General features: G+C 37.0%; 1 protein-coding gene across 1 annotated transcript in view; it reads right to left on the bottom strand.

Moving 5' to 3' along the window:
* Positions 1-15,156, bottom strand: part of IFT74 (intraflagellar transport 74) — a 35,214-nt gene extending 20,058 nt beyond the window's left edge. The window contains exons 1-8 of the mRNA XM_010015874.1: positions 15,040-15,156; positions 14,374-14,509; positions 13,812-13,860; positions 12,860-12,958; positions 12,634-12,694; positions 11,570-11,629; positions 10,468-10,529; positions 372-514 (exon numbers count right to left, since the gene is read on the bottom strand). Coding sequence (XP_010014176.1) covers positions 372-514; positions 10,468-10,529; positions 11,570-11,629; positions 12,634-12,694; positions 12,860-12,958; positions 13,812-13,860; positions 14,374-14,509; positions 15,040-15,156 — 727 coding nt within the window. The remainder of the gene's footprint in view (positions 1-371; positions 515-10,467; positions 10,530-11,569; positions 11,630-12,633; positions 12,695-12,859; positions 12,959-13,811; positions 13,861-14,373; positions 14,510-15,039) is intronic.
* Positions 15,157-15,879: the final 723 nt, after the last annotated feature.

Raw genomic sequence — 15,879 nt, 5'->3', positions numbered from 1 at the left:
ATAGAGGAAGAAAACTTTCTACACAAGTGAACTACAAAAATTGTTGATGTTGTTCTTCCCTTTTGCTTGCTTTTTACACAGGATGAAACATCCAAGCACTACAGTGGCTTTTCAAATCTGCATATCAGTCCCCAAATTTAAAAGGAAACTAATGAGCATCAATGGTTCTCTAAATAAGAAATACAAAAAGACAAAGTATTTTCTTTTAGCCAATTGCTCTATTTATTTTTAAGGCAATTCTGCAATTGATTAAGATACCAGCAAACTTTTTATTGTATTACTCTGTTCTCAAGCGCTTTAATAATTAATTTGTACCTGGAACCAACATAGCCAGGCTGAGAAACATTTTAGGTAAGTACAATGAAACCAACTAACCTGGGAGAGTTTTTCATTTGCAGCCTTCATCTCCATATATTTAGCTTGATTTTCCTGTGACATGTCTTTTATTATGTCTTCTGCTACAACCTTTTCACGTTCGATATCTTCTTCTACAGTTTGAATTAACTTTTCTGTGCTGTAAAAATAGAATGGAGTTGTAACTTTTACTAGTTGATGTTTGTTTTAAGCACCTATTTCAAACTCTGGTATTCCTCCAGCCTCACTGACAACTTGCTCTAGGAGCAGTAGGGCTGGTCCAAATGACGTCAGAAGTTCATTTCAATATCAGCTCTACTCTGCTTCCATTAATTTTTCAGTATTCCCTAACCCTGAAATTGTGCATCATCTTTCAAGCCTAAGGGCATTCTTGGCTGCAATCATTGAACTGATAACTGTTGGTTACACAATTTAAAACTTTTTGAATCTTGCAACTTGGGAAGAGTTAATGAAAAATAGAAGAAAAAAAAAAAGTGGGCTTTATCAAAAGGAGCATGACCAGCAGGTCAAAGGAGGTGATCCTGCCCCTCTACTCTGCTCTCGTGAGACCCCACTCGGAGTACTGTGTGCAGTTCTGGTGTTCTCAACATAAGAAGGACATGGAGCTGTTGGAGCAAGTCCAGAGGAGGACCACGAGGATGATCAGGGGGCTGGAGCACCTGCCGTATGAAGACAGGCTGAGAAAGTTGGGGCTGTTCAGCCTGGAGAAGAGAAGGCTGCGTGGAGACCTCATAGCAGCCTTCCAGTATCTGAAGGGGGCCTACAAGGATGCTGAAGAGGGACTCTTCATCAGGGACTGTAGCGATAGGACAAAAGTTAATGGGTTTAAACTTAAAAAGGAGAAGGTCAGGTTAGATGTAAGGAAGAAGTTCTTTACTGAGGGTGGTGAAGCATTGGAACAGGTTGCCTAAAGAAGTGATAAGTGTCCCATTCCTGGCAGTGTTCAAGGCCAGGTTGGACGGAATGTCAGGCGACATGGTCTAGTGTAAGGCATCCCTGCCCAGGGCAGGGTGTTTGGAACTAGATGATTTTAAGGTCCTTTCCAACTCTAACTACTCTATGATTCTAAATCCTGAAGGCAGGTACCCAGCTGATTTTGCCATTCTTAGTTGTAGAAATCACTTGGAAACAAGCACACAGTTTAAAAAATCTTTCATGAACTGTGAAGGGAAGGAAGGTACACTCTTCATAGTCTCAGGATTTTTTGCAAATTTCCTTTAGCCTCCAGGAATTTCTTAGAAATTATAGTAGAAATTACATGAAACAGACAGATGTCCTTACGTGCTTGTAATTCTTTGTAAACAATGAACTCTACGTATCACACCCTGCAGCTCCTCTGATATTTTTCCAAACCACAAGAATTAACACCAATTTAACTACCAGAGATCCTTACTTCACTATGCAAATATCTTGACATTTTCTTCATTTGATGACTGATCACATAAAAAAAATGCAAGTCTTTTGCTGTCTCCAGCATTTAATTGATTATAACCCAACCTGCTTGTAAATTCCTTGTGGCATTTTAACTCAGTACTTTCTATATGATCTGGAACTTGACACCTGAGCATACTACTATTAGACTTCCCTATTGGCTGCAGATCCAATTGAATCCAAGATGATTATAAGATGTTGCTCAACCTAGTCAATCTTTTGCTAAGGATCTTCTAGGTTTATTATTTTTTTACACTGCCTGCTTATTCATCAGGTACAAAGGTTGAACAAAAACAAGGTGCTGTTGCATCATATTATTTCTTGTCAGTGCATTGAAAAATCCACTCTTGTGTACATATGCTGCTCTAACAAGCAACAGAAAGGTAAGACGCCACATCTTTTTCAAAATGTAGGCAAAGATTTATTAGTAAAATTTTATTGCTAGAGTGGAAAAACAATACATCTTGAGATACATTAAAAGTTCAGGAATTACTATGAACCTTGGACATGACAAGTTGCTGAGTAAATTGTATTTCAGTAGAAAGCCAGGGAACAGTCTGTGTCTTCTCCGGAAAACAGCCTAGCCGATTACATAAACTCCACTACCTCCCAAAATCTGCCTTTTTCTTTACAAATGCAACAGGAATTACATTACTACTGAACAATAAAATCTTCAAAAATTCTTATAGGAAAACTTTTTTAATAAAATGTTTCTAATTACAGGATACTACCGATGTACTGCCAGGCTCAGTTTCTTTCCAAAGTACTTACTTTAAACAGCAATTTTTGAAGTTTGGTTTTAGTAAAAAGCTAAACTGCAATTAAAATTACAGCTACTTCCCTCTTATTCTACTGTTCTTCCACAGGTTCCCACACATACAATACAGGAAATCAAACTTGTAAAAAGAAAACCCTAACTTTTCAGTAGATACTAAAGTAAAAAATAGGAACTATGTTTTAGACATACGTAGAATAAATTTTTATGCAGAGTGAAGTTTTAGACCATAAAAGGATTTTTTAAGTTAATGGCATCTCCTTAATTCAGACATTTTAACTTTTTCCTTGAAGTTTCAAAAAACTTTAAAACTATTTGTTAACAACTTACAGACTAATTTTAAAATAATATTTTAATATATTTTTCCCACTCTATTAGAGACAGTACTTTTCTGGAAATCTGCAAACTACAATAATATTATTAATCTCTATTTCTATACTGCCTGGCTAAGGCCACTCTTTTTCTGAAAATCTTGGAAGCAGGATCTTTAAGGTCCAAGTATGCCACAAGATCCAACTATTAACATAGTCTATATTGGGAGTTCTCAAACTGCAACATGTTTTCTACTAGTAATATACAAATTGGCTCAAAAACTGAATTATTCAGTTCACCAGCACTGTCACTGACAAGAACAATACCTAATAGAGAACATAATGGTTGGACTTGATGATCTTAAAGGCCTTTTACAACTTAGTTGATTCTACAATTTTGTGGCTGCTGCTGCTAGTACGCCTTGTCTCTGCCACTGACAATGTCTAACAAAATGGTTTATGAATTCTTTTTGTACTTAATGTAGATTTCCAACATCAGCAGAAATACACAATGGATAAGAACAGTGTAAATGGCTTTTATCTTCTTATTTCGAAGAAGTTAGTAAGTTTCAAGGCTGATTCAGCTAGGTGAATGAGGTCAGTCCATAGACACATGAATGTACAGAAGCAATCAGTTAGACTTGACCAATTTGTCCTGTGACCTTATGTACTCCATGCTGACTGGCAAAGGCCTCCTGGCACTCTTTTTAAAGATTTGCGGAGTTTTTTCTCCTGGCTGCCTATATTTAGCATTGTTCATGCAATTGAGCTTCCTTACATAATTTCCCCCACTCTTCTCTGTTAAATTCAGTGATACTCTCTACAGCTCAAGATACAATAGGCACTTTGGTCCCTGCTATGCAAAAAAGATGTAGACAGGCTGGAGAGGGTCCAGAGAAGGGCCACAAAGATGATCAAAAGACTTGGGAAGCCTGTAGTATGAGGAAAGGCTGGTTTTGCTCAGCCTGCAGAAAGGAAGGCTCAGTGAAGACCGTATCACCGTGTCCCAGTATTTAGAGTGGCTAAATGAAGACGGAGACTCCCTTTTTACAAGGAGTCACATGGAAAAGACAAGGAGTAATGGGCACAAGTTACTCCTGGGGAGATTCCAATTGGTCATAACAGGGAAATTTTTCACCGTGATAACTATCAGCTGTTGGAATAATCTCCCCAGGGAAGTGGTGGTCTCCCTGGTGTTGGACACTTTTAAGGTTTGGCTGGACAGAGTGCTGGGACATCTAGTCCAGGCCATGCTTTGCCTAGAACTAGATGATCCCTGAGGTCTCTTCCAACCGGCTGTTCTACGAGATCTTGCAAATAATGCCTGATTCAAAGCAGATGGATGAGTGACACTTTCCCTGAGAGATGTTAATGCCACAGTGAACACCACTGGTCAGAAAAGCTTTCCCAACTCTCAAAACAATAAGGTTCAGGTTCATACAAAACCCCCAGGACCGAGACTGAACAATGTTTACTTAGTTCCAAAGATCAGGGCAACAACTATACCTTTATAATAACCAGAGGACCTGGTTTACATCTTATAATATATGTTATGTTATAGATAATAAAGACATTAGAAGATCAATCTTCTAACTAAAAAAATCACAAAAAATGCTTAATAACCTACATAAGAATATAATGGACATCTGAATGAATAAACCAACAATCTATCCAGCACAGTATTCTGCCTCTGTCAGTGGCAACATAAGAAATTATTTAGGGAGAGCACACAAGTCTGAATACTTTCTGCAGTATGCTCCTATCATTATCTTCCAGTACGCGCAATTGCTTTAACAGGGAATTAATAAGTACATCCATGCCTATCCATTTTATCCATATATGAAACTGCTGTCTAGTATATCCCTCTTCTAGTTTCTCATACAGTCTAGTCACTGGATTTTAGGTTTAGCTCAACAAAGTGACAGCTGAATGCATTCATTCTGATAACCTATGTTTTTCCTCTTAATTTTGCATTTCGTAGTATTTGTGTAGAAGAAAATTTATTAAATTATCATTGAAATAACTATACCTATTAACTTGTTCAACTCAGAACCACTGTAGAAACCACTACAGAAGACACCGGTATTCTCATATTGGCATACAAAAGTGTTGCCTTTTACTAGGCTCTAAATATGACACTCTCTTGGCTTGTGATCTGTGCTGGAACGCTGTTTTTGAACCCTGTCACTACTGACTGCAACATTACTTCTCCAACTGTAAGTTTTATATGTATGTAATTTTTTTTGAAAGTTACACTAGAAGCTAAAGGCATTTTAAAACCCACCATGTAAACATAGAATTCCTGAAGAAAGAAGCGCATAGAGGCAAGTAAGATTACATGGCTTTCTGTGAAATGGACAACTAGCTGCTGGCAGTCATTTTAAGTGGGTGAATAACATTGAAACATATTTGAGATGGCTTTGTATCTCAGCCATATCCCTTTGCTGTCAACAGGAGTGCTTCCTTTATGTTTACATTATTTTGGAATAGACCTAAAAAGCAACAGTTATTTGGACAAGGCCAAAAACTGCTCAAGTTTGAGAGAGTTAGTACTTGCCCAAGTCAGGTTAAAATGTATATAAGAAATTTTAAAGGTCTGGTTTGTTTTTTTTTTTCTGGAGATAAATGTAATGGACTTTTATTTACTGAAGAATGGAGGGGAAGGAAGAAAACTTGATTAACAGTCAAATGATAAAACTGGTATCGCACTATTTGCTCTGACTCACTGCCCACTGGTTCAGCACTGTATCTACTGTTTGTTAATCTTTGGGACAAAGACAAAGAACAAAAAAACCACTCAGTGGGTATGAACAGTGTAGAAAAGGCACTCCACTACATTTGTTTTTAAACCAGCTATCTAGCTGGACTCAACCTGGTCATAGTAGTAACAAGCTGAATGTAGGCTACTTATTTAGGAAGTGAAGTAATACAACTAATCTGTTTCCAATACTTAGAATCTCCTTTAAACCCAGTTCAAGCATCTTGACACTAAACTAGTGTTTACATTGATGCATACATGTACATATAAAGAAATCTGCTCTTCTCAGTAAACAAAAGTCCTTCAAGATATAGAGAGTTAACACTCTCAAACCTGAAAAGACTGCAGCTATCCTAAACTTAAACCCAGAAAACCAAAATTAAATGTTATGATAAAAAAAAACCCAACAACAAAAACCGAACTAAATGTTATGTTGAAGGTCTACTCCAAACATGTTTTAAAAAGCAAACACAGCTGTTTTTAAAATAAAACAATACATTCGAAAAGGCATATTTGAATTAATTTTCAGCCTTGGATCCACTTCCTCTATGACACCTACTTCCAGATTATGTGGGAAATGAATCCTTTTTCTACTTAGCCAATCTTCACATAGAATCCTAAAACAGAGAGCCCTACTAATTCCAAAATATCATGCCAAACTGATATATTTTGGATAATCATCACATAAAGAACCTTGTGTCTCAAACATTGCTCAAGCACTGAGTGATCTGAAACTTCCGGTCTCTATACATTAGGAGCATTCATTCCCCTCTATCACCAGACCATGAGTATATTAAAAAAAAATAGAAATAAAACTGTATGAAGAGCAGTAGAACTTTTAAAGTGCTGGCATTAAAAAAATACAAGAAAGATTTTTCATGCCCTTAAGTGACATCAGTAAGACACCTTCACTGGGCTTCCCTATAGTATTTAATTGTTGCCTTCCTCTTTCTTTTAACAGGTCACTTGTGAGGAGTCTGGAAAGAACCTCTCTAATATACCCACTAACCTTTTCCAAAATGTTACTATATTAAGCCTCAAAAATAATAAAATCACTTTAAAAGATATCGACAAAGAGATTCTTCGAAGTTTTATTAACCTCACTGAACTTTACCTGAATGAAAACATGATTACTGTACTGTATAATAATAGCTTCTGCAATCTGACAAAACTTGTAATTCTGGATATCAGCAGCAATCATATTAGCACAGTTCATAAGGCAGCCTTTGCAGGATTAAATCAACTGTCAGTGTTGAATTTATCCTATAACATGATTGCTCAACTAGATTCAGATATATTTACTTCTCTAAAAAGTCTGACAGTTTTAAATCTACAGTATAACTCTTTGAAATACTTTCATATAAAATCATCCTTTAAATTGATCAAAATTGTTTTAGCTGGAAACCCCTGGATCTGCTCCTGTAACCTCCTTGATTTACAGATATGGCTAACTGCCTCCAATGTGACAATGGGTAAGTTTTGGTAAGAGCAGCATTTCACACTTGTTTACGTTCAACAGCCCTATCTTATTTTTTCCTGATCTGGATAATATCCACTACCAACTTATTTGTATTTTGCAATAATACATTAGTCACCTATGGTTTTTTTTTAGATCAGAGTGCCAATTAACTAACAATATCTCATAGCCTTTCCACTGCTCACATTCACAGAAAATGAAAACACCACAACATGTACGTTCCCAAACACCGAGGAAAATTTCTCCATCAAAACGGCAGCTATTCAACCATCTGACTGCAAAATCAAACAAGCTTCTTTAGAAAACACTGTAACTTCCATTTCTGCCATTAAGCTTAAAAGTAGTGTCTTCCTAACAGCTCTGACTCCAAACATCACTGAAAACAATGGGACACATGCAGGTAATATACTGATATTCCACTTTACTGCTTACAAGCTGTTTGATTTGCTATTCCACAATTTCATACCATTTGTACACTTCATATGCTGTAATTCTTCAATAAAAGCTGGGATTATGGAAAAGGTGTATTTTCAGGTTTTGGTAGACTGTATACAGACTATAATGAATGTTAAGCCTTGCTAAGTAAGCGTTCAAAACTGATAAACAACACCTGAATTCTCAAATGATACTACAAACTGATGATGACATTTCAAAGTCTTGAAATTCAGGTAATTGCCCACATCTACCTAGCAAAACTGGGGAAGGATCTTTCAAAAAATTTCAATTACTTCTTTGAAAATAACTGATTTCTAGAAGTAGCTGTCAATGTGAAATAGTAAGCAACAGTGAGCAATAATTTTAATACTGTCTTCAATTGTGTTCAGTGTAAAGGAGACAGATGTGCCCATCCCGTATTTTTTCAAAATTTCAGTCTCCTTACTTTTCTACCCCTTTTAATGCTAATTTCACAATCACTCTGTAATATTCTAGCTTTTCTTTTGGTAAAGTCACTTCCTTCTTTCTTATATGCAAATCTCTACTCTTCCATACAGAAATGCTTTATTTCTTGCTTCTGACTAAAGCAGAAGAAATATTATTTTCCAGATACATACATAAACAGTAAACCACCACTGCTGTACACTTCTTTCACCATAACACACAGATTCTTTTTTAGGACAGTGGCCAGCACACAAAACCAGCTTCTAAATAAAGACTCCTGGCAATACAGTCTATCAAAATCTTTATTTTAAATGAAATACAATTAAAAGGATATGCCAAACAAAAGATGTAATATTCTAGGATGCATACATCACCACCATACAGAAATTTAAGCCTGGGAAATAGAATTTGAAGTCAATTACTGTTTGGGGTTGTTTGTTTCTTGTTTTGGGTTTTTTTTGTTTTTTTTTCCCAAAGCCCAACCTTGGAATTCAAATTTTGTTTTATTATTTTCTAGTTTATATGTCCCCAGAATTTTATCTGATTTTGAAACTATTATTTTTTATAAATATGCATGATAAATTTATATTGCTAAAAAATATGAGATGTACATGCATTTTTTGGTCAGGTCACGTGGCTAACTCCCTAACAATGTAACAATAAAATTCTACTGAAGCTTTGGACATACTCAGTAATTCTCCTAATCATTGTTTATTTTGTGAGTTGCCAATTCAACTGTGAAAAAATTCATACTAGAGTTCTTGCTGGTACTCCTCATGAAGATGACTCTTCTTTTTTTTCTGTCTGTTTTAAAGAGTTACCACTTCCTGGCAAAAGCTGGACCTTCCTAGCAGGTGTCCTAGGGTTTGTCCTAAGCACTACACTCCTGATTTTTACTGCTGCAAAATGCCCAACATGGTATCGCTATTTGATAAGCTACAGCCACCGTCGTCTGGAAGAAAATGACTCCGAGATGTTTGAACAGGAATTCTCAGCTGACACAAGTTCTTTTCCTACAGTATCGGATATAAACAATGAAGATCCCATTTCCTTTGAGAAAATTCATACATTTGTGCCCGGGGAAGATGGATTTATTGAGGATAAATACATTGATTCTTACGTAACTGAGAAGAGTTAATAATGTCTTAATGGATGATGAACTTGCTTCTCAAAACTGTAGTACACTTGTACTTCTATATTACATTACTTATGTACAATACAGAAGGAAGTTTAACAGTCCATCTCCTTTCATCTTGTCAAATCCATAACAAGGTATTGCTGCACGAATTATGAAGCTAAAAAAATGTGGTGATATGTGCATGCATTAGTGTCACAAGTATTTCAGAACATGCAAAAAATACTCAGAACCCACACGTTATAAAAACCTATTTGGTTACTTATGGAAGCGGGAGAGCTTACATATATTGCCTAAAAGGAACTCTTTACAAAGTAGCTTGTAAAGCTGGCATAATCACTAATGCTTTATTTGTAAGTAAGTCCAGAAAGGAAAAATAATTTCTCTAAAATGCTGCAGCAGATCACAGGCAGACTGGGGACTGAATCCAAATCAATGGTGTCACAGCTCAGTAGTCTACTAGGCTAAACCAACACCATCAAGAGAACAGAGCATTTGTTGGGATTTTTCTTTCTACCCAAATCAGCAGAGCAGGAAAGACCAACTGCTCCATTCCCTTAAGTGAGCCTACATACATTACACCGTTATCACTACTGCATACCTGATGCCTATACTCCATAGTATGCTACTGAACCAAGTTTCTTCTTTTCATACATATTTCCTTAAAAATGCATTCAGGGATAAAACAGACAATTTGTGAGCTGCTGAAAACTGCAATTTTATTGAAAAGTGACATATTAAACGGCAAACTTTTTTAAAAGTGCTTACTTATACATAGAATCTCATAACTGAGATTGCTCTTGCTTGCAACAAGCAAGATTGTGTCTCTTTCTCCTGCACATCTCTGGTGCCTAAATGAAACATGTCAGAAACTAAGCCTCTCAGCCTATCACTACATAAGCCATTCTCATGGCGTACAAATTGTTATTGCAAGCATCTTGCCATCCTCATCTTCCCCTACCTAACCAGATAGGAAACTCAGCTCTAGTTCCTGCTTCTGCTTACTTTTCCCACTCTGTACTCCACAACACAATCCCCAAAACTCAGGACCTTGGAAACAGGTTTCCAAAAGACAGGAGTCTCCACTGCCACCTAACTCCTCTTGGATGACATGGTAAGTATCTCCTTCAAGCAGTTGCTCAGAAGAGTTTAAAGCTAGAACCCAGCTGCAGTACGGCACTAATATACCATCCTGAAATTGCTCAGGTATCACATGTGGCATGCTTTCAATTGTTAAGGAACTTTTGAATCAGATAACACCTCAATTTTGCCAAGTCGAGTTATGATTTTAACAGCTTTGGAGAAACATATGCTTCATGTACTTACGTTTGTCTTTCTGTGAAAATTTTATCCACACTCTGAGTGTCTCGGTCATTCTGAACCTTTAACTTAAAAAAAAAGAAAAGATATTCTGATATACTATACAGTAATAAAGATACACATTCTATACACATATACAGAAAGTTTCCTTTGAATGAGCAAGAAGCAGCTGAGAATGCATTAGAGGAAGGAGCAGCAGAGGTCACCTGCTCCAGAGGTTTTTCACAGTTGATACTAAGGAAAGGCCTTCTGAAATTGCAGTCCTCTACTGGAAACCAAATGAAGTAAGAAGGCACCTCTCTGTTTGAAAAATACAATCAAGTTTGTCACAAATCAGTTCACTTACTATTACTGTGGCATCTGTTCCTGCACATTTAATAGAATACTGTTTAAGCCTACAGACAGGATGAAAATGTAACACTTGCAAAGCATTCTTTTTTTTATGACACAGACATTGTGACTTTATTGCGCAATCAAATGCAGGGGGAAATATTGTTTTGACCAAAATAACCTATTCTAAAATCAAACTAGTTTCTTTTGCTTATAGACAAAGTTATTCTAAGAAACAGAAAATGCCTAATGACACTCATGTCTGAAGACTTACAGGAACACTCTATCTGTATTAGAAAATAAAGAAAGGAAAGAAAAACAAAGCTCACTGATTTTGTGGTTGGCCATGTCAGAGATCTATTTAATATTTATTACATGGGAGTCATTTAAAAGGCTGAAGACACAATATAACTACATTTCCAGAAGACGAGGTGGCTTTACACGGCAGTGCAGTCTAGCAAATTTGCCTTTCATAAGACTAATAGTGTTCTATGTTCCCAAGTCAAATAAAGAATTTATCTTAACACCCAAAACTTGGGTTGAGACGACAGCCTTCTCAAAACTAAACCAAAGAAAAATATCATGGGGCTGTTAATGCAACACTTCAGACAACTGTCTCATTGCAAACATGTTGCCAATATTATGGTTAATTGAACTTGGAAAAATGGGTAAGTTTTAAATTAGTGCTGTGCCATTTTAGATACGTTATATGTTCAAAGTTCCAAGAAAGCAACACACTATTTCACCCTTCAAACATAGCATATATCTTATTTCTTACCATATTGTAATCGTGAATCACTTCTGCCATATCTGTACTAGTATTAAGTATATCCACAACCTGAAATGAGACAGAATTCCAACCTATTATTGTTCTATGCTTTAAATTACACAAAAAAAACCCAGACAAGTAGTAACTCACAAAGCACTTACGAAAACACAACAATTTTGTGTTACTGCAAATGGAAAAAAAATTATTTGGGAATCTGAATACATGCAGTTTTAGAATCATAAAGTAGTTTGGGTTGGAAAGGACCTTAAAATCATCTAGTTCCAAACCCCCCGCCATGGGCAGGGATGCCTTACACTAGACCATGTCGCCCGACATTCCGTCCAACCTGGCCTTGAACACTGCCAGGGATGGAACACTTAATCACTTCTTTAGGCAACCTGTTCTAATGCCTCACCACCCTCAGTAAAGAACTTCTTCCTTACATCTAACCTGACCTTCTCCTTTTTAAGTTTAAACCCATTAACCCTTGTCCTATCGCTGCTGTCCCTGATGAAGAGTCCCTCTTCAGCATCCTTGTAGGCCCCCTTCAGATACTGGAAGGCTGCTATGAGGTTTCCACACAGTCTTCTCTTCTCTAGGCTGAACAGCCCCAACTTTCTCATCCTATCTTCATATGGGAGGTGCTCCAGCCCCTGATCATCCTCGTGGCCCTCCTCTGGACTTGCTCCAGCAGCTCCATGTCCTTATTATGTTGAGGACACCAGAACTGCACACAGTACTCCAAGTTTTCAGAAATTATTATCATCATACGTAGCTGTACATAACCCACAAACATTATGCTGCAGTAATTTCTTAAATCCATATGTAACTGCTTCTTCTAATGCATAGTAAACTTTTTTTTTTATGATTTCCTTAGTTTCCATAGTTTTACTTTCCAATAACTGAATTTACTCAGGCAGTATTAACCAGTATACTTTATTGTTAATACTGAGGCTGTACTAACCAATATGTTTTTACAGACATAAGTTAATAAAAAAGATGTAAAGCAAAAGCAATAGAAAGTAAACGAGATAAGGGAGAGCATTCAGTATTATAAGTTGATAGCAGCATACCATGTTGTAGTCTGCTAGCTGACCTTGAAATTCTTTGATTTCTCCAGCTAGAGCCTCTGCCCTAAATATAAAACAAAGTCAAACTTAAGCATGGAAGACTTGTATATGCAAAAATAAAATAATGCAAAAAAAAAAAAATTTAATGGTTCCTTGAATGCTGCACAATACCTGAGAATAGTTTTGTTACTGAGAAAGTTAGCACTGCATTAACTGCAATATATCTCACCTTTTTTCATATGACAAGTAGACAGATTTCTCTTGCTTGTACATTTCTACTTCTTCCTGCAACTTGTTAATTTCTGTTGTCAGTTCACTTGTTTTGCTTCTGCAAAAAAATAAACAAAATATTAGAATGTACAACTAAAACACAGAACAGAAATTATATTGTATTCTAGCTGTGCAATCAGTATCTCTTTCTCACACTGCATGATGTTTCAAATCAATATTTCAAAGAAGAGCTGGATAAGTGAGGAAAAAAGATGACTGATTCTATCAGATAAAATAGTAACCAGTTGTTAGAAAACCCAGATATGAAATAAAATGCTTTAATTAGCTGTGTCCCTGCTGGTGAAATAGATGTGAATTACTCTCAAGTGGACAGGAAAAAAGATTACAATATCATGGTATATATCATAGTATTTCACAGAATATGGATATCACTCCTATGTAAAAAGATGTATTTTAGGACTGATCATTCAATACTGCAATACGATCAACTGACAAAGTAGCATTGCATACTATACAGTTTCCACGAAGCCTTGTCTTTGTTAGCATTAATTCAATGCATAATCCAAGTAAACCACCTGAAATGTACACTACAAGTGCTCAGTTTGTGATGCTACTTGTTCCAAATGTAGCTATCAGACCTATCAAGCATTCATTTGAGATGGAAGCTCAAAATCACTGACCATCTTTTTACTAACGCTGTGGGAGTGCATGCAATTTAGCAATTCTAGTCACAAAATGTCAAAGGCACATATTTGGACTTCAACATCAGCGTAAAATTTCCTCCCTCCTACAAACTATATACAAAATGACCTTAACTTTTATAAGAGGACACATTTTATTGTAAGTGAACACTGCTTATCTCACGTTCTTGTTAAACACAACAAATTTCATGTCAGAAAGGGAACAGAGCATCAAACCTCCTGCAGTTTTAATGTGTGGCTAAGACATACCTCAGAAGACCAAGGTAATACGTTTTATCCATTATCTGTCTCTGAGGACCTGACAAAGGAGAGTAAGATGACATTTTGTTAGAAAACAACTAATTTTGATGAAGTGTAAATTATGAAAATAATTTGCAGAATTTACAGGCAGAGAACTGCCATCTTATCAGTGTTCTTAAAAAGATAGTACTTCATCATAACAAATCAAAGCAGAAATTAATTTTACACTGTTGTGAAGATAAACATTACTTTTTCAGCTGTACTAATAGTTACTACATAACACGGTATTTTAATTATTCTGCAGTGATGGAAGACACAATCTGTCTTCTTCTATGCTTCTGAATGATTTTGAAAGACAGCTCAGGCACAGAAAAGCCTTTGTCATCTATGACTTCTAAGAGCAAAGAAAATAACAGGGATGTTTTAATCTTCCTTTCCTTTCTCCCATTCCTATCATTCATAGCTATTCGCTCTGCACTTTGTACAGCAAGGAAAAGGTTGCCTTTAGAAACCTACGTATTCCTTTAAAATGTCTGCAGACACCTTGATAGCTACTTTCAGTAAAAAATACCTTTCACTGCAGTTTTCATTCCACTTAAACCATGTTGAGTCACTGGACGGTCTGCAACTTTGATCTGAGATGATAAGACTCCTCCAGTAGCTGAAGAGCCACCACGAGAAACAGGTCTTGATGTACTAGGAGGCATCTATAAAAAAAAGCAACCAACCAAACTATAAACCTCCCAACATTGAATTATGACTTTATTATCCTTATGCAACTGTCAAAGCAATGGAAAACTTCAGCTAGTCTCTATACTGTTCCTGTAAGAATCCTTTAGTATTTACATCTCCTCAGAAAAACAAAGCTTGAGTCAAATTTCTGCTGCAGAAGGGTAAGAGATTACCTTTGAAGGGCTTTTTATTGTTCCCTCTGTCTGCAACATTAATGCTATTAAGGTCTCCCAGTTGAACTTTTGATGAAAGAGTTCTCTTGACCTCTTGACCCCTTTCAGTCAAAATTAGGAAAAAATACGAAACCAAAAACTCTCCACAAAACTGAAATCTTAAAACTCTTCCTGAGAAACTATCACTCCAGCCATGGTACTAAAAAAAACCAAACCAAACCAAAGCTAACAAACAACAAACAAAAAACCCCAACATAATGATAAAAAACTAAATATATCAAAGTTAATGTTTTTTGGGTTGTTTTGTGGTTGTGTTTTTTTTTTTAACATACCCCTGTTCCTATTCTGGTTGCTGATGGAGTCCTTGATGAACTGGTAGGCCTTGTGGTCAGCCCTATTCCTGCTCTTGAAGAAGGACGAGCTATTGAAGGTCTGTGACTGCTGGCCATGTTTGTTTCTTTTTGAACTTCTCTCTGGAACAATGGATAGAAATACTCCTTTATTTTGCACAAGGTCTTTTAAAAATAGCAAGCATCAACTCTATAAAGCTTAATTCTTCACCCTGTCAAAAGGAGCTTAATTTTCTTTAAAAATCCGTGAAGCACTTCCTTACTGGAAAAGAATGGTATGAGACACACAGTGCTCAGAAGGGACCACAGAAGATCCATGAGTAAGGAGAGACAGCAGTGCCTTTACAGTCCTGAGCCCTTACTCAGTTCTCAGTTGGTATTGTTAAAACAGATGACTCCTGCTAATTCTTGTGGCACTTATTGTTTCAGCATCTGCACACAGAATTCAAGTCTCTCATGAAACAAACCGGAAGTGAACAGCTCCTGTCAATACCCATCTGGGTTATCTGGGGACAGTCCTTCAGGCATCACCAGCCACCAACACAAACCCAGAATGCGCTCCCCCTGACAAATCTTAGCAGCTTTCACTAGCCCCTGAGGAGCAACTCCACGGCCATAGTACATACAGACAGCTCTTGAATGGCTGAGGCTGCCAGGCAGTGGGCTCAGACGGGCCTGTGAGACGGTGATACTGTTGGCCGTGACCTTAAAGGGCAGAAGCGCCGCAGTTCCCCCGGGTCGACAAAGACCCTCCCCCAGGCGCGCTGAGGGCTTCCGGAGCTACAGAACCCCGCGGAGCCGCAGGCGGGCGAGGCCCCGCTC

This window comes from Nestor notabilis, unplaced genomic scaffold, assembly GCF_000696875.1.
Source record: "Nestor notabilis isolate BGI_N333 unplaced genomic scaffold, ASM69687v1 scaffold8116, whole genome shotgun sequence".
NCBI lineage: Eukaryota > Metazoa > Chordata > Aves > Psittaciformes > Psittacidae > Nestor > Nestor notabilis.
This window is presented reverse-complemented; position numbering and strand designations above follow the sequence as displayed.